Here is a 27,664-nt window from a genome sequence, read left to right as displayed (position 1 = left end):
ACAATCCGGAGATCATTTCAGTCAGCTGTTTATCATCGTTCGCTGCAGACGATTATTCCCTCGTTTCGTGCTGACGATAATTTTTCCACATTGTGTCAATGCTGTATATTTCTTTGAAGGATAATATTTGGTTGTTTAGTGGCAACGTATTGTGAAATAGTTCGTTACATTCTTCCGTGGAAGTTATTGACTGTAATAGTGCGACTTTTTTATAGACCTTTTTACTTTTTTGCAAAATGATGCAAAAATCTCCTCCTCCTTGTATAAGAATTTTGGTTTTAGGGGCTCAAGAAGTTGGAAAATCTGGTATGTTTATTTTTGTTCACAAATTCTTATTTATTAACAATTTATAATAATGATTTATTCGTAAACATAAGAAGTCTCTTCTAAAATTCGATAAAACAGATGGAAGTATTACGTATCCAATATGTGTTATCTTTTCTTATTTAAAACTCAGACTAAGAAAAACTTTTTAATTTTTAAACTTACTTCTAGAGGAAATACCATAAGATATTTAAGAAATAAAAGGCATGTATACTGTTAGAAGTGGTAAATTTAGGCTAAAATATGTTACAACTACGTAATTTTTTATTTCTATCTTTAGCAATTTAACTGCAAATTTAAAATTGGTGAATATTTTCTTCTGTTATTTACCACTTTAATTGAACATTTAAAACCATTTCAAATTGCTATGATTCTTAAAATAATTTTATGCAATAAATATTAAAATCGAAACAGTAATAATTTGTCTTTTTTTTGTACTTTTCAATGTGTGCACCAAATGTTTATCTATTTGTGCTTAGCTTTCTTACGGGTGCAGTGCCTTTTGTCAAACGCAATGAATAAATGTTTTATTACTAATATTTATTTTTAAATAACAAGCTAGTTTTGTTCGCCCTGCTAGATTAATGGTATAAAGATTCATATTTTGGAAAGCATGATGCTTTTTTTAAATTTAACAGAAATAAATATCCATTTGCTATGAAAAATTATATAATATCTGTCATTTTCTTCACTTTCTGATTAAAAGTCTTTGCTATTTCTATATAGCATTTAAATTTACAATTGTAAGCAGGAATTTATAAGAACATTTAATAATTTTAAAGAATATTGTTAGGAATTTTGTATATTAATTTGAGATATATATGCAGTGATGGTCGAAATCATTATAATTCAACTTTGCTAAATGAAGATAAAAAATATTAATAAATATATTTCGTTACCACTTAAAAGTTACAAATAAAATCGTGGCTATAATTAGGAGATTTGACACTTTCTATTTTCACAGTTTCGAACTAACTCATTAAGCTTATTTTTTTTCCCGAAGATTTTATTTTCTTAGGTAAAGTGGTAGCTAAACTCATGTTATTTCCCTTAAACTTTTAGAATTATAATATTAATCATAAATGACTTAGACCACCACTATATAAATATAATTTCAACAAATATAAAATATAATAATATTAACTGAAATTTCAAGCTCGTTAAAATAAAAATATAATTTCGAATAAGATTGTTTTTCGGTAATTGCTTTACTACCATTTAGATAAACCGTTCTCGGAAAAAGTGTAAGTTGGCAGGTATGCGCTTTATTTTTTCTTAAGGTATTTTTTTTTTGCACAGAAAACTTTTTGTGACTGATCTTTCGAGGATTTAGCATGAGTTTTCGTAGTATGTATACAATAAAAGTCCGTTGTGTTGACAATCTGCAATAGCAGTTGGTAAAGTCGTTGTAAGAATCTGCACGCATTATAATGTTAAAATAGTAATTAAAAAGGTAGAGTATAACTGTGTGCAATAGTTTGTGATGTCACCGATAACACTGAATGTTGATTTCAATAGTTAGTCAAAGTGAGAAATTAAGGTAGATAAAAGTAAAAAAAAAGACACGCCTGTTTGAAGTGTGTGTCAGGACTTATTTCTTTAACACGTTGAATGCTAGGCTAATTTTCCACGGTTAATAACTATAAACTAATTTTGCTAATTTTTTAAGAGGTTAAGCATGACTTACCTAAAAAAAGCAGTGAATTATATAAGCCTACAAATTGTTTAGAAATAGTGGTGGATAAAAATCTACTAAATTGAATTTATTGAACCAAGAATCACAATTAATAAACTACTACTTGAAAATATTTATTCGCTGTCCACAGCAAGTTGGCATCTCTGTGAATATAAGAAAAACTATTTTTGTGTCTTCTATATTGTATTAATTTTTTCAAACCATTTTAGTAACAATAATAATATAAAAAAATTAAAAATTTATTCGAATTATGTGTTAATACTAATCTTGGCTTCGCCGGTCACCGGTGACCCCCCATGGCATTCAACGTGTTAATAAGAAAGAAGATAACATTAGCAGAAGGTAATCTAGATATATTTGCTTTATTAACATATGTATCTGGATTACCTTCTACCAATGATATCTTAGAAAGTAATCAAGATATATTTGCTTTATGAACATAAAGGATTATCGGAATAAGATTGAAAGAAGAAAATACGGCGAAATGATGTTCGTTTTTCACTTACATTAATTGATACTAGACATAAATAAAATCATTCATTTTGCCGTTTTTCGTCATATGAACAGCAATTTAATCATATGATATGAACAATCATATGAACAGCAAAGTAAAAAAATATATTTATATCAAAAATACTTTTGTTGTTATAGCGGAAAACTACTAAATTTGGAACTCGTATCTTTAATACTAACCCATAAATGCGTTTATATACGAAAAACTTTTATCTGAAAATCTGATAGTACATATTTGTTTTTACCTAGTGGGTATTTCTTTCTGTGTTTATACAATATGTTTTTATCTTCGGATCCAATTACAAATATTTGGGCTTCTCTGTCAGAGAGGAATCACCCACCATGCACTGAATGTAGAACGGTGCTAGTGGGTTCGAATCCCACTGTTACCCTAGATCAGTGATTCCCAAAGTGTACTACCAGGGGTACGGGAACAGTTTAGCGGGGGTACGCGTTCTTATGCGAAATATCGATCAACTAACGAAAATTTAAAAATTTTTTATTTAAAAGCAAAGCCATGAAAATTTACGATTACGAATTTTTCTATTGGCTTTTTTTTTGCAGAGTTAACAGTTAATAATTGGGGGTGTCAACAGCTAGTTGTGATTTTTAACTTCTGTGCAATTTTTTTATAGTAAAAAATACACTCATTTTTTTATTAGTGGTACACGAAGTTACGAAAAATTTAGAAAGGGTACACAACAGTCTTTAGTTTGGGAAACACCGCCCTAGATGTATCTTCGTGTTCGGGCTGTCTTTATCTGAAATTTGCTATCTGTTCTTTTACTTGACAAAAGTTTATAAGACTGAATTGAGCACACACGCAAAACGACTGCTTATTGTATCAATAACCAAAATAGAAATTTATGTTATTTTGAGGTTGACAGAATTATCTTACTTCTGCAAAATAAAATCCTATAAATAAAACACTTTTTGTACCACTTTAAAAAAAAAAAGCAAACATATTTTTACAGGTTTGACGTCTCCTACGCTTCTTGTAAAATATATTATAAGGTGTTAAGCATTTGAAACCCAAATCTTTCATAATTATTTGCCAACATATCTAAAGCTTCCCCTTGATAGAGCTGGAACAAAGTGGAATTACATATGAACTTTTGAATCATTTATGTGTATTGGAGTGGAAAAATAGCTTAAATGAATGTAAAATAATAGTTTAAACCTAAACATAGCCACCACTAGAATTAACTATTACAAAAAGCGTCGAAAGTTGGGCAGTCCTGCATTTAAAATGAGCTGAGCAAAACAGGATTTACGATTAAGCGGTGACTTAATAGCCCAGAGTAAAATTTTATTTAGTTCTTTCTGTATTTAAAATAGAAGATTTACTTTTCGATAAGCTTTAAGGGATACCAGTGATTGAGAACTGAAATTAGAATCTTTTTTACCTTAAATCATAGTTCTCTTTCCGTTTAAAAGAAAACCATTTTGATTATTTTTAACCAGGATGAATAATCAACTTGAAAAAATAGTAAGAATTAAAATATTAATAACAAAAGTTTAACATTAAGAGTGGTAGTTTTAAAATTTTAGTTATAAATGATATTGCTGCTATGCGATAGTCATGCAGGGATGCCAACCGCTCCGCTTTCTGGAATAGTTTTAATAAAGTGGTAGCAAATTATATAGTAAAATTCGTTAGTGATGGATAGTTACGCCTACTTTTTAGTGGAGTAACCAGTAGATTGTTGCTTTAACGTTGCATTTTATATGGTACACATAATTTTTGGTATTTAGTGGTGAAAAAATTACTTGAAATGAAAAATATTAAACTAAAAGTAACTTAAATTTCGCTACCACTAGAAAATACTATTTTACAGAGCGGAGCAAGTTGGCACCCCTGGTCATGGGTTTCCAGATTAATGAATAAGGGTAAACTTAAAAAGTTTGACTTTGCCTACAAACAAAATTATACCACACAATAAATCGTATGTTTTATTTGTTTGTGTGTAGTGGTGCAAAAAAACATTTAAAATTAAATTTATTAAATCTTAATTCATAAATTCGTTTGTTGTAGTGGAACTAGGTGTCTGAGGCCATACGACCCTTTTCCCATTCATCCTGAAATTAGACTAAGAAACATACATGACAAAAATAAAGTTTGGGGAGCAAAATGGAGTTCTTGAGAGAAAAAAAAAGCTTTTTTTGCCATTATTATGTAATAACAAATTTAAAAGTAATTAAAAAGTACATGAAAAAAGGTAAAATTAAAGTACAATGGGAAAATAAACACTAATAAATATTTACAGTTTGGGAATACATACAAAGGGGGGCGAGTTAAAGGAATGTGAGAATGTGTGTATTTGTGTAAGTGTGGCTCTGTTAAAGTACTAAAAAAGTACTTTAAATTAAAGTACTAGAGACCTGGCCGTCTTGGTAATTACCAATCCTGCCGGGTTGCTCTGAACACTTAAGTTACAGGAATTAGCTTACCCCTGATCAGACCCCGAGGGGGTTCTTAATTCATAAAAGTTGCTGTTTTTCTAAATATTTTGATAAAAATAGCGAAAAAGTTGGTAGGTATGAAATAGATGCAAGCATAATACTTTTATTTTTTATTTACAACAGTTAATTAAGATTCTGCCATTATTCAAAGTGTTTGTTTTCAGAAGAGTTTCGTAATATTTCTAAATTTATAAGTGTAACTAAAACATTTACGGGAATATTCTAAATTTAAAATCTCCGTTACTTCATTTAGACCCAAAATTTTCTTTGAATGTGCAACAAGTAAACGACTTGGGATGAATTTATTTTTGTCGAAGTCGTAACTCTTTAATATTCGAAAGGCATCGTTTTTATGGCACCTGTGCGACAATCCTCCTAAATTTACGTCATTTCTTCCTTCCTGTCTTTTGCGGAAGCTACTCGACCTTGGAAAATAAACTTTTTTTTTACATTCCCTTTCACTCTTTCATGACGTCATTAAAACTGGTTGGCGCCAGTTTAGTACCCTATTTTTTTAAACATTCATTTCTGAAGATATCTTTAAATTACTGTTAACTTTTCACGCCGTAAATGTAATGGACTGAGATTGCTTGACATATCCTTATCTGAATTCAATTACTTCTTCTTAACTAGTAAGAATAGCTCCACAGCGGAGTCAAAAGAGAATATGACCTCCTGTTAGAAAACAAGCGTATTTTCCACTTAAAAAAATTGACAGAATTTATAGTCCAAAAACGTACGATTTTAATCGAAAATTCTAAAATTTGCAAACGTCATCTGGATTATTTGAAAATATTGGCTTTTGTATAGGAGAGGAGATATCATTTATAGTAATCAGTGATATAGTAATGTTGTACTGAAGATCAATAAAATCACTACAATAAACAACAATAAACAAAATAAAATAAACAACTACAATAAAATAAAACTTTCGAAAATTGTAAAAAAAATTTTTAAAAAAATCGACAAAATTTATCGTCAGAAAACATACGTAAACAATTTTTACCAAATATACTAAAATTTGGAAATAGTCAACTGGGTTGCTTGAAATTTTTAGCCTTCTTATTGGGGGAATACTTACTTACTGTGTCTCTATTACTTACAGTAATTAGTGACACAGTAGTAGTGTACCGAAAATCATGATTATCGCAAATAACTTTAAAAATAACGAAAATCGTTAAAAAAAAATCGACAAAATTTATTGTAAAAAGACATGCATACAATTTATACCAAAAATACTAAAATTTGTAAATGTTATCTGAAATGCTTGTGAATTTTGACCGTGTTATTGGGGAGATTCTGTAGTCATTTACATTAATTAGTGACACAGTTGTTGTGGTGTACCGAAGATTATGGCTATAGTGAATTAGAGTTCTTTCAAATTATCCAAAATCGTTAAAAAAATTGACAAAATTTATCATTAAAAAACACACATACGAGTACATGCAAGTTTTATCGAAATTTTTAGAATTTGCACATGTCATCTTGATTATTTTAAAATTTTGGCCTTCCTATTGAGGAGATTCTGGTATCATTTTCAGTAATTAGTGGCACTGTAGTATTGTACATATACTCGTGTCTACAGTTAATTAGTGTTCTTATAAATAAAACTTTACTGAAAATATCAATATTTATTTAAGTTTTTCTGAATAAATTTCGAAGATGTCTAATTTACCCGGAACGGTATCGGGATTGTCAACCCATGTGCTTATTGTGAAGCTAATTACATAAAGTGAGAATTTTGCTGATAGTTGAGTCAAAATCAATGAGAAAAGAGGTTTTTTAAAAAGATTTTTCAAGAAACTCTAGGTATTTAAAATTAACTAAAAGGTTAGTATATAGCATTCATTATTTCAATATATAAAAGGCATATGTAAAGCGCAAATTTGAATTTTCTCAATCTTTAAGATAATCTCTATGCATGAAGACTAAAATATGTTCTTATTTTACTTGTTAAAATATGTTCTTTACCAACTAAAATATGTTCTTAAGTTTATATCATGTAGTAAACTTCTCAAAAAATTAAATTGCAAAAATTAGTATTCAATTATGACTCTAGTGTTTTTAGTTGAGCAATTTAGTTGAGCAAACTCTTTGGTTTGATGTCAATTTTTGACTGAAGGTTATACAATATAATAAAATATTACGTATAAATTATTCTGTATCTCTTGCATAGTGGTCAAAAGTTTCAGAAATTTTAGGAGAGTCAAAGGAACCAACGCTTATATTACGTTTGTGGTTTTAAAAATCTTCTTAATATCTCAAATTGTTTAGAAATATCACTTTGCTTGTAGATGCTTTATTTTAAAGAAATGGGAGGTAACAAAAATGGACAAAACAAAACCAGTGTCACATTTATAATTGTTTTTAAACAGGTTTTTTCTTTTGTTTTTAATATGTTATACGAATCCTAATGATAAGGAAAGCATGGATGTTGTTCGGCCTTACAGGGAACTTACTTGTCTAAATATACCTGTAATAACCGTCTATCTAATTCTATTATACAGCATCTTTAATAATTAAATGTTCCTCAGCAGAGGACGCTGTCGTAAAAATGGAAATATCTAATGAAAGTTTCTAGTAAGACCGAACATATGTATTTTTTTTTACCATTCCTGAAATAGAAAAAAATATATATATAATTGACAGATTTTTCACTTTGTTTCTTTTGTGTTTATGTTATGCGAATCTTAATGATAAGGAATGCACGGATGCAGTTTTTTAGTCTTCCTGAAATAGAAAATATACGTGATTCACGTGATTCTGAAAACTTTCATACCTGGTAGTTTTCACGAGAAGGGTTAAGACATCTAAGAATAACTGAGGTAAGTTGAAATTCGTCAATCGAAACTCCGAACTGTACGCGTCATTTTTGAGTAACATCGTTGATGAAAAAATCATGGCCCGTTTTTGTAAGAAAGGGAAAAGAGAATGCGCTGAGTTTGGGCTTCTTCATTTTTTTTTTCCTTCAATGCCCAGAAAATATCATATCGTGTCTGGTGAGGGGCCAATTTATTCTCAAGTAGTTGAGCTTGCATCTGCTTTCGAAAAAAAAAGTCGCGGTTCTGGAAAGATTCAGGAATTTCACAAAGATTTCGTTACCCGTATGATTAATGACTTACAACAACTTACAAGCGATATTTTTTTAACCCATTCATTGAAATCGTTTGAGTAGAAAAGTTCCTTCGGAATTTCTTAAAAATATTTGTTGCTTAAAATGATTCGTATTTTCTAAGAGGGTGTATCTTTTTAATGTCTGATTTTTTATTTAGAGTAGATAAAATAATTCTAATAAAACTTTGTTTTTTAATAAATCCTGCAATGTTTGTAATGCGAAATGTTTTATATGCATAGATAACTAAGGCTTACATTGAATGGCACGATTAAATTATTTACATAAGAATGGTCATTTCGAGTTCTCAGTGGTGAGAAAAATTTAATTTTGCTTTTAAAATGTATTTGCTACCATGATATTTTTATATAAAAAAAATCATTTTAACTTGTTTTGCTATATGAAGATTAATACGAGTAAATAGCATGACCATTATTTAACTTCCGACGGTATGTGAATTTAGTCATCATTTAAACAGGAGCAATTATTTTCAAAGAGTTGCTTAGTGCTAATCGCATGATTTCTTAAGTAACAAAACATTTGTGTCTGAACGTATGTATTTATAGTGAAAATCAATATATTTTTTATGAAATCAACATCCTGCTCTTTTTCTTAAAAAAAAAAAAAGAAAAAGTGCTGACTAGTGAAATTTAAAATTTTATTAAAGGAAACTAAATCTTATTATAATATATTTTTTTCAGTTAACTATTGAAAGTGAACACAAAGAATATTTTGTTTATAATTAAATAATAATTTTAATTGTAAGTCCTAGTGGTATTTACGATTGAATAATTAAGGAAATAATAAATAAATGCAAGTGAATTGAGTTTCTACCACTTTTTGCATTCATGGTCGTGTGTGGCATGCCTGAACTGAGAGGCATTTTCATTTGGTTTATAAATGTCTCATAAGTTTTTAATAAGAGTTCTTTTAGTGAGATTTGAAAATTAAGTGCTAAATAAAGTTCCACGGTCTGAAATTTTTTTAAAAGTGGTAGCAAAAGTGTTTATATGTTATATTAAACATATATATGTTATTCATGTTAATGTTTTAAGAGCTATCAATAAATATTTAATATAAAGGAAATATGTGGGTGCAAAACATAACTCGGGAATAATTTTGTAATTATTCTAAAATGAAAGATTAAGTAAGTATTTATGCCACATTTAATCCCTTCCATTATGATTTTTCCCAGTGGTATTAAAAAGGAATTAAAATTTTAATTTTAAGCAAAAAATACGTTGTTTTTGAAAAAGCTTAAGCTGACAACTATGATAATAACACATATTAATATATATGGTTAATGTTTTTAAGAATATTGGTGATCAAAACTATTTAAAAATTAAGTTTATAAAAGAAAAATTAGTATATATTTACTACCACTTTAAATATGAAAATAAAATTTTACGCCAAATGCGTAAAAGTTGGCAGGTATGGATTATAAGTAGTAGATAAAATAAATAGTTTTAAGGTTTTTCTGTAGTCTTAAAATACATTTTGCTGTTCGTGAGTGCCCTGTTAAAGGTTTAAAGTAGATTGTAGTTTTTTTTTAGCTTATGTTACTTGGCTTGGCAGTTGTTATTAATTTGAAAATAAAAATTAATTTCACATTTTTTAATAAAAGATTGATAACTAAATTGTTTCATTGTTGGTATTTAACTTGGAGAAACACCACATTTCAACCAATTGCAATAAAATATCTAAGACGAGATCTAAAACCATATGAAACTCTGATTTTTCAAGAAAAAAATGTTTGCTTACGTGAAAAATATAGCTTTCAATAACTGAGTCAGAAAGGAAAATTAACATAACTTTTTCAAAAAAGGCATATTTTTTGTTGCTATTCCATAACAAAAAGGTTAAAATAACTAATTAGATGATTTTTCTAGAAAAACTATTGAATCGGTTGTCAATTTTTTTTTTTACATAATCGTAGATTCGGGAAAATTTCCGCATTGTGATCTGTCGGGCCATCCGCAATCGCCAAGTTGCCAAATAAATTTTAAATTTACAATTAAAAGAAGAAGAAAAAACATGCTATAACATTTATTATTAGTGATTAACGGTATTTCGTATGGTACGATTTCAAACTAAACTAAAACATAAACATTATTATGTAAGGAGGGTTTAGAAGTTCAAACTGTCGCACTTCGTAAAAATTTATGACTAGGAAGTTTACTTTTGTAGAACAACAATACGTGGATATTAAAAGTGTTCCAGGTAATGTGGATATTTGTCAGCCCCCGGGGTCGATGAACGTTGAAGAGGAGTAATTCCGAATGGTATGCGCCATCACTTACTATCTCCTCATACTCTCTTTTAAAACAAATCTGCGGAGGATATTTTTTTCTTTCTTTTCGAACGAGAGAAAAAAGAAATCTCCTTGGGGATGGAGTTTTTACATAAAATAAAAAATAGGAAGCATAACAGCGGTTAATCATCCATCTTGTTTTTCCGAAAAAAGCATACAATAATGAAAACATGTAAACATGAATCGGGGGCTATATATATATGTTACCGTGAACAACCGAAATCACGAGAATGTCGACATTTTCACCGGTAAATGTCAACAATCACAAAGTCGCTTTGGTGAATTTCCGAAATATTTGTTATATCTGATATTCATTGATATTGATTCATTGATCGTCTGAGGATAGATTAGAAGAAAGATTAGGTATGGATTTTGAGGATAGATTAGGCATGATTGCGGCAGTATGTTCATCATTCTGTGCAAGCCGCATTTATTTTTTATACCCGTTGATTTAAAGCTAAGTAATTTCAAACCATCACCGAGGATCGAACCCCTGTCCCACATAATGATAATTCATAATGCGCCTTTAAGCACTGAGACGATCATAATCAACAATAGCTAGTATCTAATACTGTAAAATCGCAAGTGTTATGGATAACAATAATTATCGAATACGGAACCGTAATGTCACAGGGGATAGAGCACTCGTCTTCGAATGAGTTGACCCGGGCTCGATTCCCAGCGATGGCTGGTAGATACGCACCCACTTCGCACAGACCACAGTGGTGACGTAAAATATCCTCAATGGTTAGAGTGCCCTTGAAGTCAGGCAACCGATGTATGAGATTTTCGTTGTTTTCCACTCCACGTAACGCAAATGCGAATTATTTCCATCAAATAGTCCTCCTTATTTCTCCCAAAACTTTATCAGGAGTTCACCTATCTTTTGGATTGGGTTCAAAATTATTATTTGATCATCGGTAGTCGTAAACTTAAAATTGGTCCGACTGTTCAACGACGGTCATAAAATTATAAATTATAAAATTATCTAATACGATATTATCGTAAGTGTTGATCAATTTACATTGGAAATTGAAAATATTAATTATTGTAAAAATAATTTGAATAAGCTAAATATGATATATCTATCGACAAATCTATTGACGTATCATGAGACATTAACACATGCGTTATTAAAGTTAAAATATCGCCCAGTACTATTAGCAATTTTGACAACATCTTCCCGATAAACGTGAGTGCATTTAATATTTACTGTATACACATCCCCTAAGTTTCTAAGAAAAACCCTGTTACTGGGAACGTTTGTTTTGAAAGCCCTGATTTTTTTTTGTTGTCTTTTTTGTTTCTAGCTTTTTTGACTTCCAAGTTGTTGTTTTTTTTCCAAAGGAAATAATTTTTTTACTTTCAGTGTTTTTTACTTACTTTCTGGTTGGAATTTCTAAACACAACGACCTTCAAATAATAGTGAAGGAAAAAAAAATATCCATGTCATTGGAAGCTATCTATATCTGCGCTTTTAGCTCCTGAAAGCTTTGTGGTTGGAGCTTTTGACTCTTGATGTTTTGTTTGCAAATTCCTTTTTATTGTTTTTTTTACCTTTCTGAAACTGTTTTCAAAATTTTTCTTTCATTTTATTTTACAAACTTATCAAAGAATTTCAGTTCATTAGTTAGTGATATGAAAACAAACGAAATGCAAAACAGTATGTTAAATGTATCGTTCCTTAATTGCAAGTTTTTGATTTTTCTTGCCATTTTGAGAATTTTTTCTAATTTTCGTTTTATAAGTGTTAAGTGATTCAAAATAACATAGGCTATTAATTTTTATTTTTTAATTTTTACCTGTAAGTTTAAATAGTAAAAATCAATAAAATTCAATCTGAAGAACTTGAGTTGTTAATAAAGTAGAAGTACAGTCAGAAAACAACACATTGTGACAACTCAACCATTTGAAAATTTATTAAATATTATAGAATTTTAATCGTAATTTTTCTAAAAATTAAATTTGAATTGAAACTGAAATAAAACTATTACGTTAACCATTTTCATATTTTTCATACCCATTTAAAATTTTCAGGTGTCTAGTTCTTTTGTTTTATTTTTTCTTCAGTTGAATACGTTAGCGAAATTATAAAATCATTTATTATCTTCTGTTATATATTCAAACTCCTGGTACAGTGAAACCTCTTGGGAAAGACCACTCTTTGTTCCTCAGTAAAATGGTCGTTAATGGAGATTGGACGTGCTTAGGGGTTAGTTCCATTGACTTCAAAATGTTATCGAAGGTACATGATTTTTCGCAAGCGATTTTTATTTTACTCCGTGCGGAAACGCCACTTATTTTCTTGGTGCGGAAACGCCACTTGTGTTGGAGTCATGAAAACCTGATCGATTAATTAATTTTACCATCAATAAAAATGACCCTTTCTGGTAATAATTATGTGTAAAAACAAATTTACCGATTATGAATGATAGAACTATTTTAATTAAATAGATACATATGTTTTTTATTTGAGTTTACATTTAATTTTATACCATAAAAATTAGTTTACAAAATGAGAGGTTTATTTGTTAGAGATGCATAGTTCTTTTTTTAAAAATAACTTATTTTTCTAATTTAACTTTATAACTAAATCTCTGATAGCTTCGTCTTTATCTGTAACATGAAATTATCAATTTCTTTCAGCAATCTTCAAGAAGCGCTCAATAGATAAGAGTCACCCACAAACATTTTGAATTAATTTGAATGGTCTCTCCTCCTCCCGGTGGTCGATGGTCTCTCGTAAAAATTTTCTTCAATAAAAAGTTTATGGAAAAAATTCCGTGCCTCCCCAAAGTGGTCGGTAATTGGTCACTGCACAGAGGTGGTCTTTCCCGTAGGTCTCTCTGTATTTTTAAGATAATACACGAAAATTCAATTGTATTTATTGCAGAACTAAGTAGTTTATCGATATTAATAAACTTAAAAATAAGTTTATTATCGAACGATTTTTTTCCCCACTGTTGCTTTAAAACTTGCCCTAGCGTTAGAATTTTTAGTGAGAACATTTCCTGTCTCATTGCTCGTTTTCATTTTATCCCGGAAAAACAATAAACTCGGGATAAATTTATCTCTCTCACGTGATCCGTATTGTCCTCCCTGGTCACTTAAAGCCCACTTGAACTGGCCATTTCATTATGTCCTTTTGAGAAGCGTTTTCGTAATTGGAACAAATAATCCGGAATGAAATGGCGACGTCTGGTGCCAGCGCCTTTTGCGTCATCAACTTCGAGTGAATCCCCTTATTATAGAAATAATTCGAATGTAAGGCATGTTGTTTTAAATATCCCGCGGATATCGAGTCACATGGGTGCTGAAACAAAGACATCTAGTGACAATTTTTTTTTTTTAGTATCGTTTAGAAAACTTGTAGATAATGAGAATTTTTTTTTTGTAACAACTGACGCAATTCAGTGGAAGGAAAATTTGAATTCCATGAGAAGTCAAATTTCCTTTTTATTATCTTTATCAGAGATGTCATCTGCTCCTGATTTCTGTAAAAGTTTTTATAAATTGGTAGCGAATTAAATAGTAAAACTTGTAGAATAAGGGAAATTATGCCTACTTTTTATAAGTGTCACTCGTACTTTTTATAAGTGTTAGATAAATCTGTTGCCAAAACCAAAACAATTGGCAACCCCTGAATAAATTTTAATATTTTAATTGATGCTAATGTTTTGCGTATCCAACATAAATTTTAACCGTGAAATAGTTGAGTTACCAGTCTTTATCATTTGTTAAAAAAAAAAACATGTTTAAAAAAATACGTTTGTGATGCACATGTGTTGAAATGATAATTTAAAAGAAAAAATGTTTTTTTTTTAACACATATTGAATCAATTCGAAGTTTTCGTACGGTTTCCATTTTGTGGACAAATTACTAATTTTTTTTAAATATTTTCTTAGCTACCAATATTTTTAAATTTTTCTTTTCAATGATTCTAAATTTTTGTTATTATCATGAAAAATTATATACTGCAAAAAGCTTGTAAGACGGTACTTAAAATAACGGCTTGGAATTTATATATTAGCTGATTTAATTAGAATTTGACTCTTCTTCCATGCACAAAAAGATTCTACAAGATGTTTTATTTTAAGAATTTCAATCCATTTCGCACTTTTCCTTATTCCTACTTCTAATTATAATTTTCGAGAGGGTGTTACAAGTCTGTATCCCACGCATGCCTCTTCTGCAACCACTTAACTATCGAATTTAACATCTCTTGCGTTTATGATTGTTATTAAAACATGTCGCAATGAAATTTCCTTTCCTTAGCTTGGGAAATGTTCTGTTTAACAAAGGTCTTCCTTTAGTCTTCGACGCTATTTTCAAGAGAACAATCGAGCTTCAAAAATCGTTTGCTTATTTAGGTTCGTCTGCTCATTAACAGAGAATTTCATATGTTGCCATACGATGCAATTAATATTCGAAATAATGTTAAGATAAAGTGCTTTGTGATATTTTAAGTGGAAGAAAAGATAGGAGTAAAGGAATTTCTCGTACGGTTTCTAGAATGAACTGAAATGAATAAATTGCAACTGAATGTTATAAAAAATTCAATTAGTTAACGCTCTTAAAATTCTGTTTAATGAATATGGAGATCATTAAGATGCTTTAATGGTTTCAGGACGAATAATTACGTTATTACCGTTTATCGTTCAAGTTCCGGATTTACTTCTCCTTGATGAAAATGCTTTTAAAAATGGTCGTAACTGATATTGTTAAGGATTTTATATTTAATTATTCAGTTATCAAATTAGTTATCATTCAGTTTTCAAATCTACAAAATTTAAGCACTATAATATATATTAACTGCCATTTTGCTTTTCTTTTTTTTTTTTGTTCAAATGTATTTCTTAATTTTCTACTCAATTTCGTTTACCAGTCTTAAAATTGGAGAAAACAATTGTGTATACCGGAGAATTATATATTTATGCCCCGCGTCCGACTAATGAGACGATTCCTTTTTACGAAAAAAAAAAGGAATTAGTGGTAATTTAAGTTGTTCAATATTGGCGTTTTGAGCCGTGGTGGTAGATAGATAGAGTGCTGACGTCCTAATGAGGTGACCCGGGTTCGAACCCCAGTGGTAGGTGGTCAATACGAATACCGCACCGATGACGGTGCTATCGTAAAATATCTTTAATGACCGACGGATCATGAGTTAGCGCCCCTTTCTGTCAAGCTAACCGCAGGAGATGTTTGTGGTTTTCCTTTCCATGTAACGCAATGACTGGTTAGTTCCATCGAAAATTCCTTCACGAAGGCAAATTTCTCCCAGTACTTGATCCAGGACTTCCCTTGTCTTCTGGATTAGGTTCGAATGAGAAGGTTACGGAACTGAGCATTAGAAGTTGGGTCGGCTGTTCAACCTATGGATATAAAATTAAAAATTATTAGAATTTCTTTTGTAGTTTTTTAAAAAAAGTTCCATTTACCATAATAACTAATAATATAAATATTTATATTTGGATCTGAAGTAAAATACCCTTCGAAGTCTAGGCAGGAAGTTTTTTCATGAAGACACTTGATTTAAAAATTTATTAAACATTTAATTTAATGAGCTTTCTTTAACCTTTTCGGAACGGGCAAATCATAAATGTAGTCGTATGGACTCAGGATAGTAAAAAATAAAAAGCGGTAGCTTAAGTTTTGGGCATACCTAATTTGACAGACTTACTTTTTCTTTCACTATAGATCTAACCTATATTAATATTTAAATCTATTTAAATCCAACCTATAACTCATTAATGATTAGAGGTCTAGTAGAGTTTTCATGCAGATATATTGGATCATACAAATCAAAAATGAATTAGCTGATCAAGCTTTGTTTCTTTTTGTTATTATTTTTAAGAATTTTTAAGTCCTTTGATAAACTTTAAATGAGAAAAAAAGTCAAACTCAGAATGAATAATCAAAGTTAAGTTACATAAAAATTACTGAAATTAACTAAATGCATAACTCATTAAATATTTTTTTAAATCAATTGATTTTTTAATTGATTAATCAATTGACTAAAAAGGTCGCATCAATAATTGGTAAGAAGTTTAAAGCACAATCATCTCAACAACCCACCGACGGTGTACGAGTGTTCCGGATAACCGAGATTTTGCTCTATTTCTACTTTTTCCAATGAACTTTTTGTAATATTCCTTCGATTCCTTATTATTTTCTTATTTAGCAATCGTTGCCATTGACAAATTAAATGTTTTCTTTCATTGTGCTATTCAAAGTCTCTTAAGTTGAAAAAAAAAAGTTTTGATATTGAAGTGATTCAGTCTTGATACTTTATGTCTTCAGGTTGTCAGTTTTATTTGGAAATTGTCACGAAACAGTCTTTTAAAAACCTGTCAAAGGGAAATGATCCCATACTGGAGCAAGGTCCCGAAATCCTTGCATAAAACATTTCAATTTAATCCAATTTGAACTCGAGAGATTTACTAAAGAGGGTCAGGGATTGCGTTCAACAGTAGACGTTACCTTCAGATAAAGCACCTAGAGTGACAACATCTCTTTTATCGACTGTTTTATGCAAAGGCTGTCGGTCAGGCGGAGAGATTTGATTTCCTGCCAGACCCCAATTTTGCTCCATACCCACCGCATAAACAAACCAGGTATTACGCTTTAACCTCATTTTGTTACCTGTGAGGGTCTTTGGCTATTTTCACCTAGCATGCTCCATATTATAGTGAATGAGTCGCGTGTTATCTCCACCCTTGAGTGTTGTCGTCTGTTCGTGATTCTGGTTTTAACAGACGGTTATGAGTAAGACTATATTTATAGACGCCATTGTTGAAAAATCTTTCGGGAATTTTTGGAATGCTTGTGATTTAGTTTTTGCAAACGATTAAGGGACGATAGATAGTAACACTCTATATTAAATTCTAGGATCCAAATGGGGGTACGCAAATTATAAATTGAAAATATTTAATGAAAATCCTTTACTGCTGCTGTAAATGACTTGTAGTAGATTGTTGTTTATACACACGCTATGGTTAAATTTAGTTCCCAGGAAATGTTGTCTCATTTAAGAATAAAAAAGGTAAAGGGTTATTTAATTCTTACTTTCTCTAGTTATTTTCTCATATCTTATGGGATAAAAAAAATATGGTGACAGAAATATTTCAAGCACGAACTAGGTATTTTCATTATAAATATTTATCTTCAGAAGATATATGTGATGTTTTTTTTCTCTCCATAAACTGATTAAAAAAGAATGAAATTTCAAACGGCTTTTAACTTCCAGGAACATAAAAATGATTCCCGCTTAGAGGTTATTTTAATTAATTCAAATATTTGGCTTCGTCAAATTAATTCATTCAAGAAAATACTATTTCTTTCAAGGAACAACAAACATTCATTACCAGCCATGATTGGCGCGTTTATGGATAAACAAATAAAATCCGACACATTCTTCTGCTAATTAGCATATGATTGGATTATTGCCTTACAAGCAACCGTTGCCAACGCAACAAACTCCGAAACGTAATTCTGAATAAATATAAATCAGGTATCACATATAATTGTCTTCATCACTGATGCTTGTTATTCTGGTTGACTTGGCTGTCTGGATTAATCTCAATATCGCCATCATCTTTTCTGATAAAAGAAACGAGACTTAGACAGAACGCGCTGCACTATTCTAAGGAAATGAAATGCCAAGAATGTTTTACGGGTTCTATTCTTGGATAAAATTCTTGCTCACTAGCTCGGAACTGCAGTTGATGTGTTATTAAAATTTAATTTATGCATTAATTAATTACTAGAATCTTCGAATTAGTTTTACTGTAAATATGATAGGGTTTTATATTAAGTGCACTTTTTCAGATTTACTTCATCCTTAGTTCCAATATTTTTTTTACTATGTTGATAATTGTTTTTGAGCTCTCTCAATTATTTAGGATTTTCAGATGGAAAGAAAGAAAATACGATGGAAAGGGATATTAAGAAAGAAAAAAATTCTTTCAGAAGATTTTTTCTTGTCCTTTTTTTCATGATAAATTAAAAGTATAATGATCAGGCTTAAAGCTAGCCTTTGTTTCTGAATTTTCTTAAGCAAAATATAATACACATTTGGATGCTATAAGAATTTAGTCGACAGCACTAACCATTTATAATTACTAGTATTTAAATTGTCCAGAACGAGTAATTAATTCTAATATTATTTTGTTCGAAAATTTATAAATATTTGATTTTATTACATAGTAGGTAGGGAAATATTTGATTGGTGAAACCCTTTATTTCAGTACCCCACGAGAAAGTAAAGAGAACTTTCTGCGCAACACAGAAATTCGAATTTTGAAAACTTGTTTAATTAATTTCTTTAATTGCAAATGCGTTGTTAATATTTTTTGTACATATTTCGAATTTTGAAGAATATACAATAATGCGTTTTTATGTGTGTTTTGCCTCCTTACTGTGATCTGAACAAATAAGATTTGCATTTCTTTTAACATATATTCAATTGAAAAGAGTTTTTTTTCCCCACCTTAATATACGAGGGCCCATTAAAATTGGTATTCACTTTTTTTAACTCTCTTTTCTTACGTTTTCAACTTTTGTTATATAAGGGGTGTTTAGGTCTAGTAAAATAAAGCGCTTGCAGCGCCACACAGTGTAAAATACGGAGTTATTGCTCCTATTTAGAAAACGATTCCAAGTAAGGAACTAGTAACCAGTCGTACTAAATTAGTTGTACTGTACCTATGATGACTTATAACTTTGGCAGATAACTTCTGCCTATCTTGTACCATTTTCGAGATTAGAAATCTAACTCCGAAATTTTGTACTAGGTGGTGAGGAAAGTGTTTTTTTAATGTAGAACATGGATATTTTAGTGTACCTAAACATCACTTTAATAGCTAAAGCCGCTAAAAATTTAAGAAGGACGGATTTCAGCGTGGCAGCCAGTATCTAACTGACATTTATCAATGTTTAGTAATACATTAATGTTAAGTTGTAAGATATTTCAAAATTTTTATGAAAACATTCCTTCCAATAACTACGGAATTTCCGCAGTTTCCGAAAATATATTTCCTTGTGGCAACCAGGGTATTGCATTAATATTTTATTAGAATTTTGCCGACAACTACTACGCTTTTAGCAAAATATTTCATAGAGTGACAGACATTTAAAAACCAAAGCTTTCAGAATTTTTCGCAATTTTGCGAACATTTTAAAAGCCTCACCGCTACAGAGCTGGAACAAAGTGGCGTTGCATGTGAACTTTTAAATCATTTACGTGTAGTGGTGTGGAAAATAAGTTCAAATGAATAAAAAATAATACATTAAAATATAAACTTAGATATTATAATATATTTTTACAAAAAGCATAGAAAGCTGGTAACCCTGCATGTAAATACTAATACAAAGAGATAGATAAAAGGTCAGCGAGTCAAATGATCATCTTCTTAGATTATGATAAAAGTTTTATGAATAATTCTATTTGTTTAAAAAAAAAAACTTCTGCTTTAGTTCAGTTGAATATTGAAAAATATTTCGTTAGGACCTCGAACGTTGGATAATATATATGAAATGTATTTTTATGTTAATTATTAGTAATATGTTAATTAATATTGTGTTATAGTTATGTTAGTTATAAGTATGATTATTTAATTGGTTTGTGATCTAATTATCTTTCTTTTTCTTTGTAGCTGTGACCGTTCGTTTCCTGACTCAGAGGTTTATAGGGGAGTACAGTTCACAAAAAGGTTAGATTTCAAACTCATAAATTTTTCTTTCTTTTGGTTTTGACACTAATTAATCCATCTAAATATACATACATGGTGATTGAAACAAATTTTAACACGCAACAACTCATATGCGATGACATATTGCTTTTATTCGTTTCCGAAATATATAAGGTTTTACGAAGAGAAACTAATAACAACACAATACAAAAAAACCATCATTATAAATTAATGAACCACCAATGAAACTCGATTAACCTTAATTTATATAAAAAAAAATAGTTTAAAATCTCAGCAAATGTCAATAAAAGAATGGGTGCTGTTATTAGTTCTTTAAAATGAAGAAAAGTTCAATAGAATGAGTGAAGTTAAGCAGAAAGATAAAGGTAATTAATTGAAAATCAATAATTGTAAATTAAACGGAAAAGATAAAGTTAATTAAAAGTTATGTTAATTGAAAAATTAAAGCTGCTGCTATATGGAGCTTTACATAAAGAACAAAACTTTTTCTTTACATAAAGAAAAAGTTGTAAATTTTTATGTAAATTAAGTAAACATTTGCTAGTGTTTATTATATATATGTCGCTTATGTTTTGCTTTACAATTTTTGCTTTTAAAATTTTAAAAAAACACTATAAGGATAGAATTTGAGCCTTTGCATTAAAATTACTTTTTAATTTAGTTATTATGAAAGTGATGTGATGCATGAAAAAAAAAGATTAATTCTGAATTGGAGTTAGCGGTTTCAATAGTAAATAGTGAAAAAAAATGGTGTATTTAAAATGATTTTTCTTTTAATTTCAGATTTATATTTTTCTTTCTTTCACTTTTAGATTTATACTTTTCTTTCTTTCAATTTTAGATTCATATTTTTCTTTCTTTTAATTTTTAATTTATATTTTTTTCTTTTAATTTTAGATTTACTTTATTGTTCCCAGACCCTAGTCACAGGATCTCCAATTGATGTCGAAGTACTAGACACCACTAAAGACCAAGTTAGTAATCAAGATTTTAACTAGTTAAATCTAATTTATAACGAGTTTTTTTCGATCATTGGGTCTATGGATCTAAGACAACTACTATAACATCAAGGAAAAGGATACAAACCTCGATCATTTAATTTAATGCATTTATGGCTAACGCCATCTGTTATTTTGTAAATATTTTGCACAAAGAATTGCCTCTAAACGGTTAAGTAGTATCTTAAAAAATTAAAAGCCCTTCTAGATTCAACGTAATTTTACATTATGATCAAACCAGTAGGAGCCCTTTTTAGAGGCTTTATACATATCCAAATTCTTATTAAAAAAACTGTATCCGCTATATAAATTAAAATCAGAAAAAAATTCGACGAACTAAGTCAAAAATGTCAAAGGGGGGGGGGCGGTTTAGTTATTATTGCATATTTAGGATTTTTTTTCATATTATCCGTGCATGAGTTATGATAAATTATTGACATCTTATTCACAATTATTATTACACAATAATTTTTTATGGTTTGCCCCTACATACGCACACGTAAGAAGACATTAATTAAAAATGATTGCATAAGCTTTTCTGTTGTTTTAATCATTCATAAATGTGCATTCATAAATGTTCATTTATGTGCTTAAAAATAAATTAATGCGAAAAACATAAAATATTCTAAGACGTCATTCTGCAAAGTTAATAAAATTGAACCAAATAACGAGATTTAAAGCCACTTAAAATGTCTGTACGAACTTAGTAGTCGTTAATGGGATTGTCTATTCTAAAAATGAACCAGTTGTAAAACAGTCAAATCTTCAAAGAAGTCTTCACCAGAAGTACATAAAACAGAACTGAATTACGGGACAAACAGTATTTTTAGCTTCTCAAAAGAAACAGTTAAGTAAATTGTGCGTGAAATATATTTGCCCAACCCTTAATGGAACACATAATTTGTCTGTAACACCATCGACCCAATTAGGCGTACTCTTCCCTTCGTGAAACAGCGTTTAAAGAGGGCGTAGACAATAAGGTTTTTACGAACTCGTCCATCATAACTCGTTGGGAAGAAATAAGGACAAAAACTTGCCGGATCGTCTCGATATTTCGGATCGTAAAAGAAGGAGTTTTCTGAAGAATTTTAAACGAAATTTTTGGCAAATATCATTCAGCAAAGAACAAAAGTGAAACGAAACGGCGTGAGGTACTGGCTGCTGTCCAAAAGTCGCGAGTTGGATCGAAACGTGTCCAATCGCTGTGATCTCTGTCATTTATTTTACTCCGCCATGCTTCTTTTTTGGATTTATTCCAGTTGGTGAGAGCTAACCTGGGCATTCTGCGGTTAATGTACGTTTTGTATCGTGGTTACGTTCTTACCTCCTGCCTGTGAGAGGATTGAATATCAGTTTCTTTAACATGCTTTTGAATGGGAATAGGCATTAAGCTTACGTTGCGTCTTCCTATCGGAAAGAAACTTGTCGTTAGGTTTGAAGAATATAAATAATCCTTTCAGTGAAATTTTTTAAGATGTCGTAATATATTGCAATATCAAATGTTTATTTAATCCGCCATATTTGCACCTAAGCCAGGGTCGCAGCTTTGTATCTTACGAAGAGCAATAAATTAATTTTTGAAGGAAATAAGCATTTAATTTACGTTTTTAATGCTGTTGGATATTTTTGAATATCGTCGACAAAGATTCAAAAAATATTTCGTTCGTCATAGAGAAGAGTAAAAAATGAACTGCTGACCCATCAACTGAAATTGATTGCTTCGTGTGTTTCAATGCAACCTACGCTTCCTGCGATAAACCTTTTCCCTTATAAGACTACCCACGGCAAGAAAAACATATTTTGTTTAGCAAAACAGCAAAGCAAAAGAGAAAATAAAATCGCAACTAATAATTTTTAGTTTGTAGCATTTGAACTTTCCACGCCTTTTTACTTTAAGGATTTACATAAAAAGAAATAGGAAGGGTTTCCCTTTTGTCTAAATTCCTAAATATTTAGCATTTATCTGTAGATATAAATCATAGTTTATTACGTATATGTACGTAAAGTTACATGAATCGAGTTAGGTATTATCGAGTGCGTATTACCATCGAAATATGAAAGCCTAAAAGTTTAGGGAGAATTTTATCATTGCTATAAATAGTACCAGAATTTCCCAGGACTATTTAAAGTAATAATGTCTTATAAATTTAAAAATTTATTCTAATTTTCGAAAGAGATCGATAATCAATATTAGTAACTAGCGGTTTTAAAGGAATTTCCCATTTGTATACGCTACAACATGATAGAAGAATTAAAGGAAAATTTCTAATTATGTTTATGCCATGTCAAATATATAAAGATTTGCTCAGATTTGGAAATATTTTAAATTGTTTTTATCTTTATTTGAGGCATTATCTAATACCTCTTGCTTTATTTTTTTAGACGGACACTATTCCATTAGAAAAGCTAAATTGGAGCTCTGTGTATGTTGTTGTATACAGCATATCTAGTCGAAGTAGTTTCCTAGTAGCTGCAGACTGTGTTCGAAATTTACTCCCTAGAGGACTGCCTATTCTACTGTTGGCTAACAAGAATGATTTGGAACATATCAGAGAAGTTTCGACCGAAGAAGGTGAATCTTTAGCTAAAGAACTGGGCAGTGTGTCCTTTGCTGAAGTGTCAGCGGCCGAAGGATATGCTGAAGTAGCTGAAGCATTCCGCCCCATTCTTGCAAATCTTTACCCTTCAATACCAAAATCATCCAACTCTTCACCCACAAATACCTCGAGTCGAAGAAAGATATCAGTTGTGTCTGTCTCCAAAATTATCAGCGCCATGTTTGGACGTAGCGGATCCATGATGGCTGATCATAGTCACAAGAAAAGGCCTTCCTTATCTTTATGAGATTCGGCTTCTGGCGAGTCCTCGAAGGACAAGTAGTCGAGTAGTTATTGCACAAAACTCGGCAGATGAGTATTTAACTAAGTCAAACAAGATATCGTTTCCATGGATATGGAAATTTTAAGACACCTACGACATGGTCCACCATAATTTTGGTATTGGTAATCAAAAGGAATCAAATACATCTAGGACTACTTTTTTAATTGCACTCATAAGCACATTAATTTGTAATTAGGGTTGAATCTGTATTTTTAACAATTTGAGTTAAATCTTGAATAGTTTGAATAACCATTCAAAAATATAAATTTTGACCTTCATGCACTTTTCAAATTACCATAGTGTTATGGCGTTGTTTGTTAGTTGTAACTTAAGGTCATTAAAAATTAAAGGTATTGTAGAAATTAAAAAGAATAGTTATACTTTTAAATGAAGTTATAACCACAGTATTTTAATAATTCTGTTTCACTTTTCGTACTGATATATGGTGGCTTTGGGTGTCGAGATTTTAATTCATTGAAATCAGGCCACAAAAATAGTAAATACACGACAAGCACCTTAAAAAAATAATAAAAAAATAAAATGTTTGTCGTGACTTAAGTTCCATGACTGTCTCGTTAAAAAGTTTTTAAAACGTATAAAAAAGGGACAACATTGTTTCCTCATTAAAAAACACAACATTTATAAAATGCTCAATTTGTTTATTAAATGTTAAACCATGTGTTGGAGTGAATCGTATGAAAAGATTCCTAGATGTATTTCGAAATTATCAATAAATGCAGGGATGACAGCTGCTTCCCGCTCAGTAGTTTTTTTAAGTGGTAAAGAACTAAAAACTAAAACATATAGCGTTAGGGTCAATTATGTTAAATTTTTAAAAGACACATCACAAATTTGCTGTAACAATCAATGGAAGAATCTTACTTTAACAGTTAGCAATCCGAGTACTTCAAAATACTGTTAGCAAAAAAAGTAATGTAAGCTCTAAATAATTTATACTACATAATACAGTATTTTTTATATAGTTTTATACTTCTTGAAATAATGTGTAATGTGTACTAATTATTTTAGTATAAAAAGTTTTAATTTAAGAGAAGTAACTGTAGATGGCGCCTCAGAGGCGACATCGGAGTACAAAGGGTTAAAGTATAAATTTTGCTTTTTTTCGAGAAAAAATTAGCTAATAAAATGAAGCAAGTTGGCATCTCTGTGAATGTATAATTTATAGACAATCCCTTTTTATAATTTCCCTTATATTTGATACCTTTTTAGTACTTTTCTGTATTGAAATGTTTTTTTTTAAACTTTTGAATACATTCTATAATATCTGAAGTTTGAAGTAAAGTAATGTTTCTTAAAAAAGTAAAGTCTTAAGTAAAGTAATGCTAAATATCTGCAATTACTTTAGAGTGCTTACAAAAAATGCATAGTTTATATGAAGTATACATGCAGAGTTCCTTCTATGACAATATTGATGATAGACTTTAAATGTGTTTGCAAAAAGTAACTTGCACTGTCCTGGTAGTTCAAGTACAGCATTAAGCAAATTGGCTCGTTCGAGCGATTAAACATGAGAGCTAAAAAATCTGATTTAAATGTACAAAATAAACCAATCTAAAAATACACTTTTTTTAAATGTTTGTACATAAATATTCTATGAACCTGTGATCCTATAATTTTATTACCGATAATCTAAATGAAGTGCTTAAATGTTTTTACCCAGTGTTTTGATAAATGTTTACTAGGAATATAAAGTAATATTGTTATTTTTATAACAATCTAGACTTTTGTGATTGAAGTAATTGATGTTTAATTTTGTAATTGCCCGTCGTTAGGTTGTTAATTAAATAAAAAAGAAATATACTAAAAGTAAGAAAATATATGTACTTTCTCAAAAAAAAGTCCAAGTATAGATTTTTTTTTGTGCAACAGCAAGTGAAAAAAAAATTGGAAACTAGTCTTAATTAAATTTACTCAATGCAAAAATTGCTTAAAAGCTGTAATACTCTATTACCGAGAGGCAACTATTTAACCTACATGTTTACTGCAAGCATTAAACATTGCAAAATAATGTACTCGCATAATGTTGGTACTCACTGATTTCGAAATAGTTTGATTACACAAAATTGTGACAACTCTCAAGTTCAAGATAACCTTAAAAAAATTATGCATTGTAGACATATTTATAAATTATAGAAATTTCATCTCTTTATTTTACTGTTTGGTATCTCCTTCAAATGACTACGAAATGTACTTTGAGCAAAATAAAAAACGGACTACTCTGAATCTAATGATCGGTTCTTCACGTTCTAGGACTCAACATTTACATTCAATGGGGTGACCTCAAAAGTAATTAGATTAAATTCGCATGTACTACAAAAATTAAAATTGCTTACTTTTTCGGTTTTTACTAAATAAAATAATAAATATCTTATTTACTAAAATTTGTATTTCACATGGATTTTATAATTGTGGACAAAAATTTTTTAAATTCGCTTAAAAAGTTCCCCAGAATTGGTGAAATAAGCAAAAAATAAAGTTAACATCAATCTGACCAAAGTATTGGGGTCATATATCCCATATTGAAGCTACCCTTTATATTTCGGGGGTCAATTATTCCGAGTTTGTCTAAAAAAAAGTTTATTCAGAGATAGTATATTTTGAGGTCTGATTTTGTAGCTTAAAATGTTGTTTGCATTAATTAATTAGCATATTTGATGTCAGCTCCTGAAATTATTAAGATTGAGCCCTAGAATATGAAGATCCGATCATTAGGTTGGTCAGCGCACTGTACGTAGTATGTCAACATCTTGAGCTCAAAATAATTACTAAGAAATTTATGTATTGTAAACATATTTAAAAATTATGGAGCTTACCAGAATTTATTTTAGAAAATGTTATTTGGTATATTTTGGCAAGATTTCACAGAACTCTGAAACAATTATTGTATTGTATCTCAATATTCTAAGTTTAATATAAGGCTCAAAAAATTATGCACATCAAACTTGTTTATAAATTACTGAACTTTCGTACATTTATTGTAGTATTTTATATCTGTTAACTGTTTAGTGTAATAACATAAATTCTGAAGCATTCATTGTTAGACGGACGTACGTCAACTTTCTGCATTTTTAAACTTGAAATTTTTTTTTTATAGTTATCACGTTTTTATCGAAATTTGATGTATTTATTTTAATGCATGCTATTCGGTATTTTTTGTTTAACATAACTGTAACTGTCAATTGAAGATGAAAATATGTTAATATTTTTTTAATTTAGGTGAATAATCAAAATATTCTCGTATTGTAAACAATTTTGTCTAAATTATTGAACTTTCATGTTATTGGGCTGCTTTTATCAAATGAACTCTGTGATTTCTGTCATTGCATAGTTGTGAGTGATATCCTTGAACTGCAACATTGTGTACATAATTGTGAGTGAATTGATTCCCTGAGTGGAAGTTATGTCTTTCATTTGTTGCGCTCAAGGATCTTATTGTAAATATGTTAAATAAATGTTATAGAAATAAATATGAATTTTTATGAAATTTCAATTGAACTGTTTTTATCCACAAAAGTCTTACATTATTGACTCAAACAGGTTCGGAGGAAAATTTTGTTAATTAATCCATTTATGCAGACATTTTTATAATTTGGCCTTGCTGATTGAGCGTCAATTTAAAAGATATTCAATATCAA

At 29.8% G+C, this 27,664-nt stretch overlaps 1 protein-coding gene across 1 annotated transcript; it reads left to right on the top strand.

Annotated features, from left to right (window-relative positions):
* On the top strand, positions 1–27,513 carry LOC107457265 (ras-related and estrogen-regulated growth inhibitor-like protein). The gene is made up of 4 exons (XM_021145972.3): positions 1–306; positions 20,074–20,130; positions 21,028–21,104; positions 23,511–27,513. The coding sequence occupies exons 1-4, from the start codon at positions 237–239 to the stop codon at positions 23,970–23,972; spliced, it is 666 nt and encodes a 221-aa protein (XP_021001631.1). The 5' UTR covers positions 1–236; the 3' UTR covers positions 23,973–27,513.
* Positions 27,514–27,664: the final 151 nt, after the last annotated feature.

This window comes from Parasteatoda tepidariorum, chromosome 5 (assembly GCF_043381705.1).
Source record: "Parasteatoda tepidariorum isolate YZ-2023 chromosome 5, CAS_Ptep_4.0, whole genome shotgun sequence".
Taxonomy (NCBI): Eukaryota; Metazoa; Arthropoda; class Arachnida; order Araneae; family Theridiidae; genus Parasteatoda; species Parasteatoda tepidariorum.
Note: the sequence above shows the minus strand (reverse complement) of the source record. Positions and strands in the feature narration are given on the sequence as shown.

Excerpts from the sequence above, each read along its gene's own strand:
- LOC107457265 (XM_021145972.3), top strand. The coding sequence starts at position 237 with ATGATGCAAAAATCTCCTCCTCCTTGTATAAGAATTTTGGTTTTAGGG. Across the intron at positions 307-20,073 it reads TCAAGAAGTTGGAAAATCTG|CTGTGACCGTTCGTTTCCTG; the intron begins GTATGTTTATTT and ends TTTTCTTTGTAG. Across the intron at positions 20,131-21,027 it reads GGAGTACAGTTCACAAAAAG|ATTTACTTTATTGTTCCCAG; the intron begins GTTAGATTTCAA and ends TTTTAATTTTAG.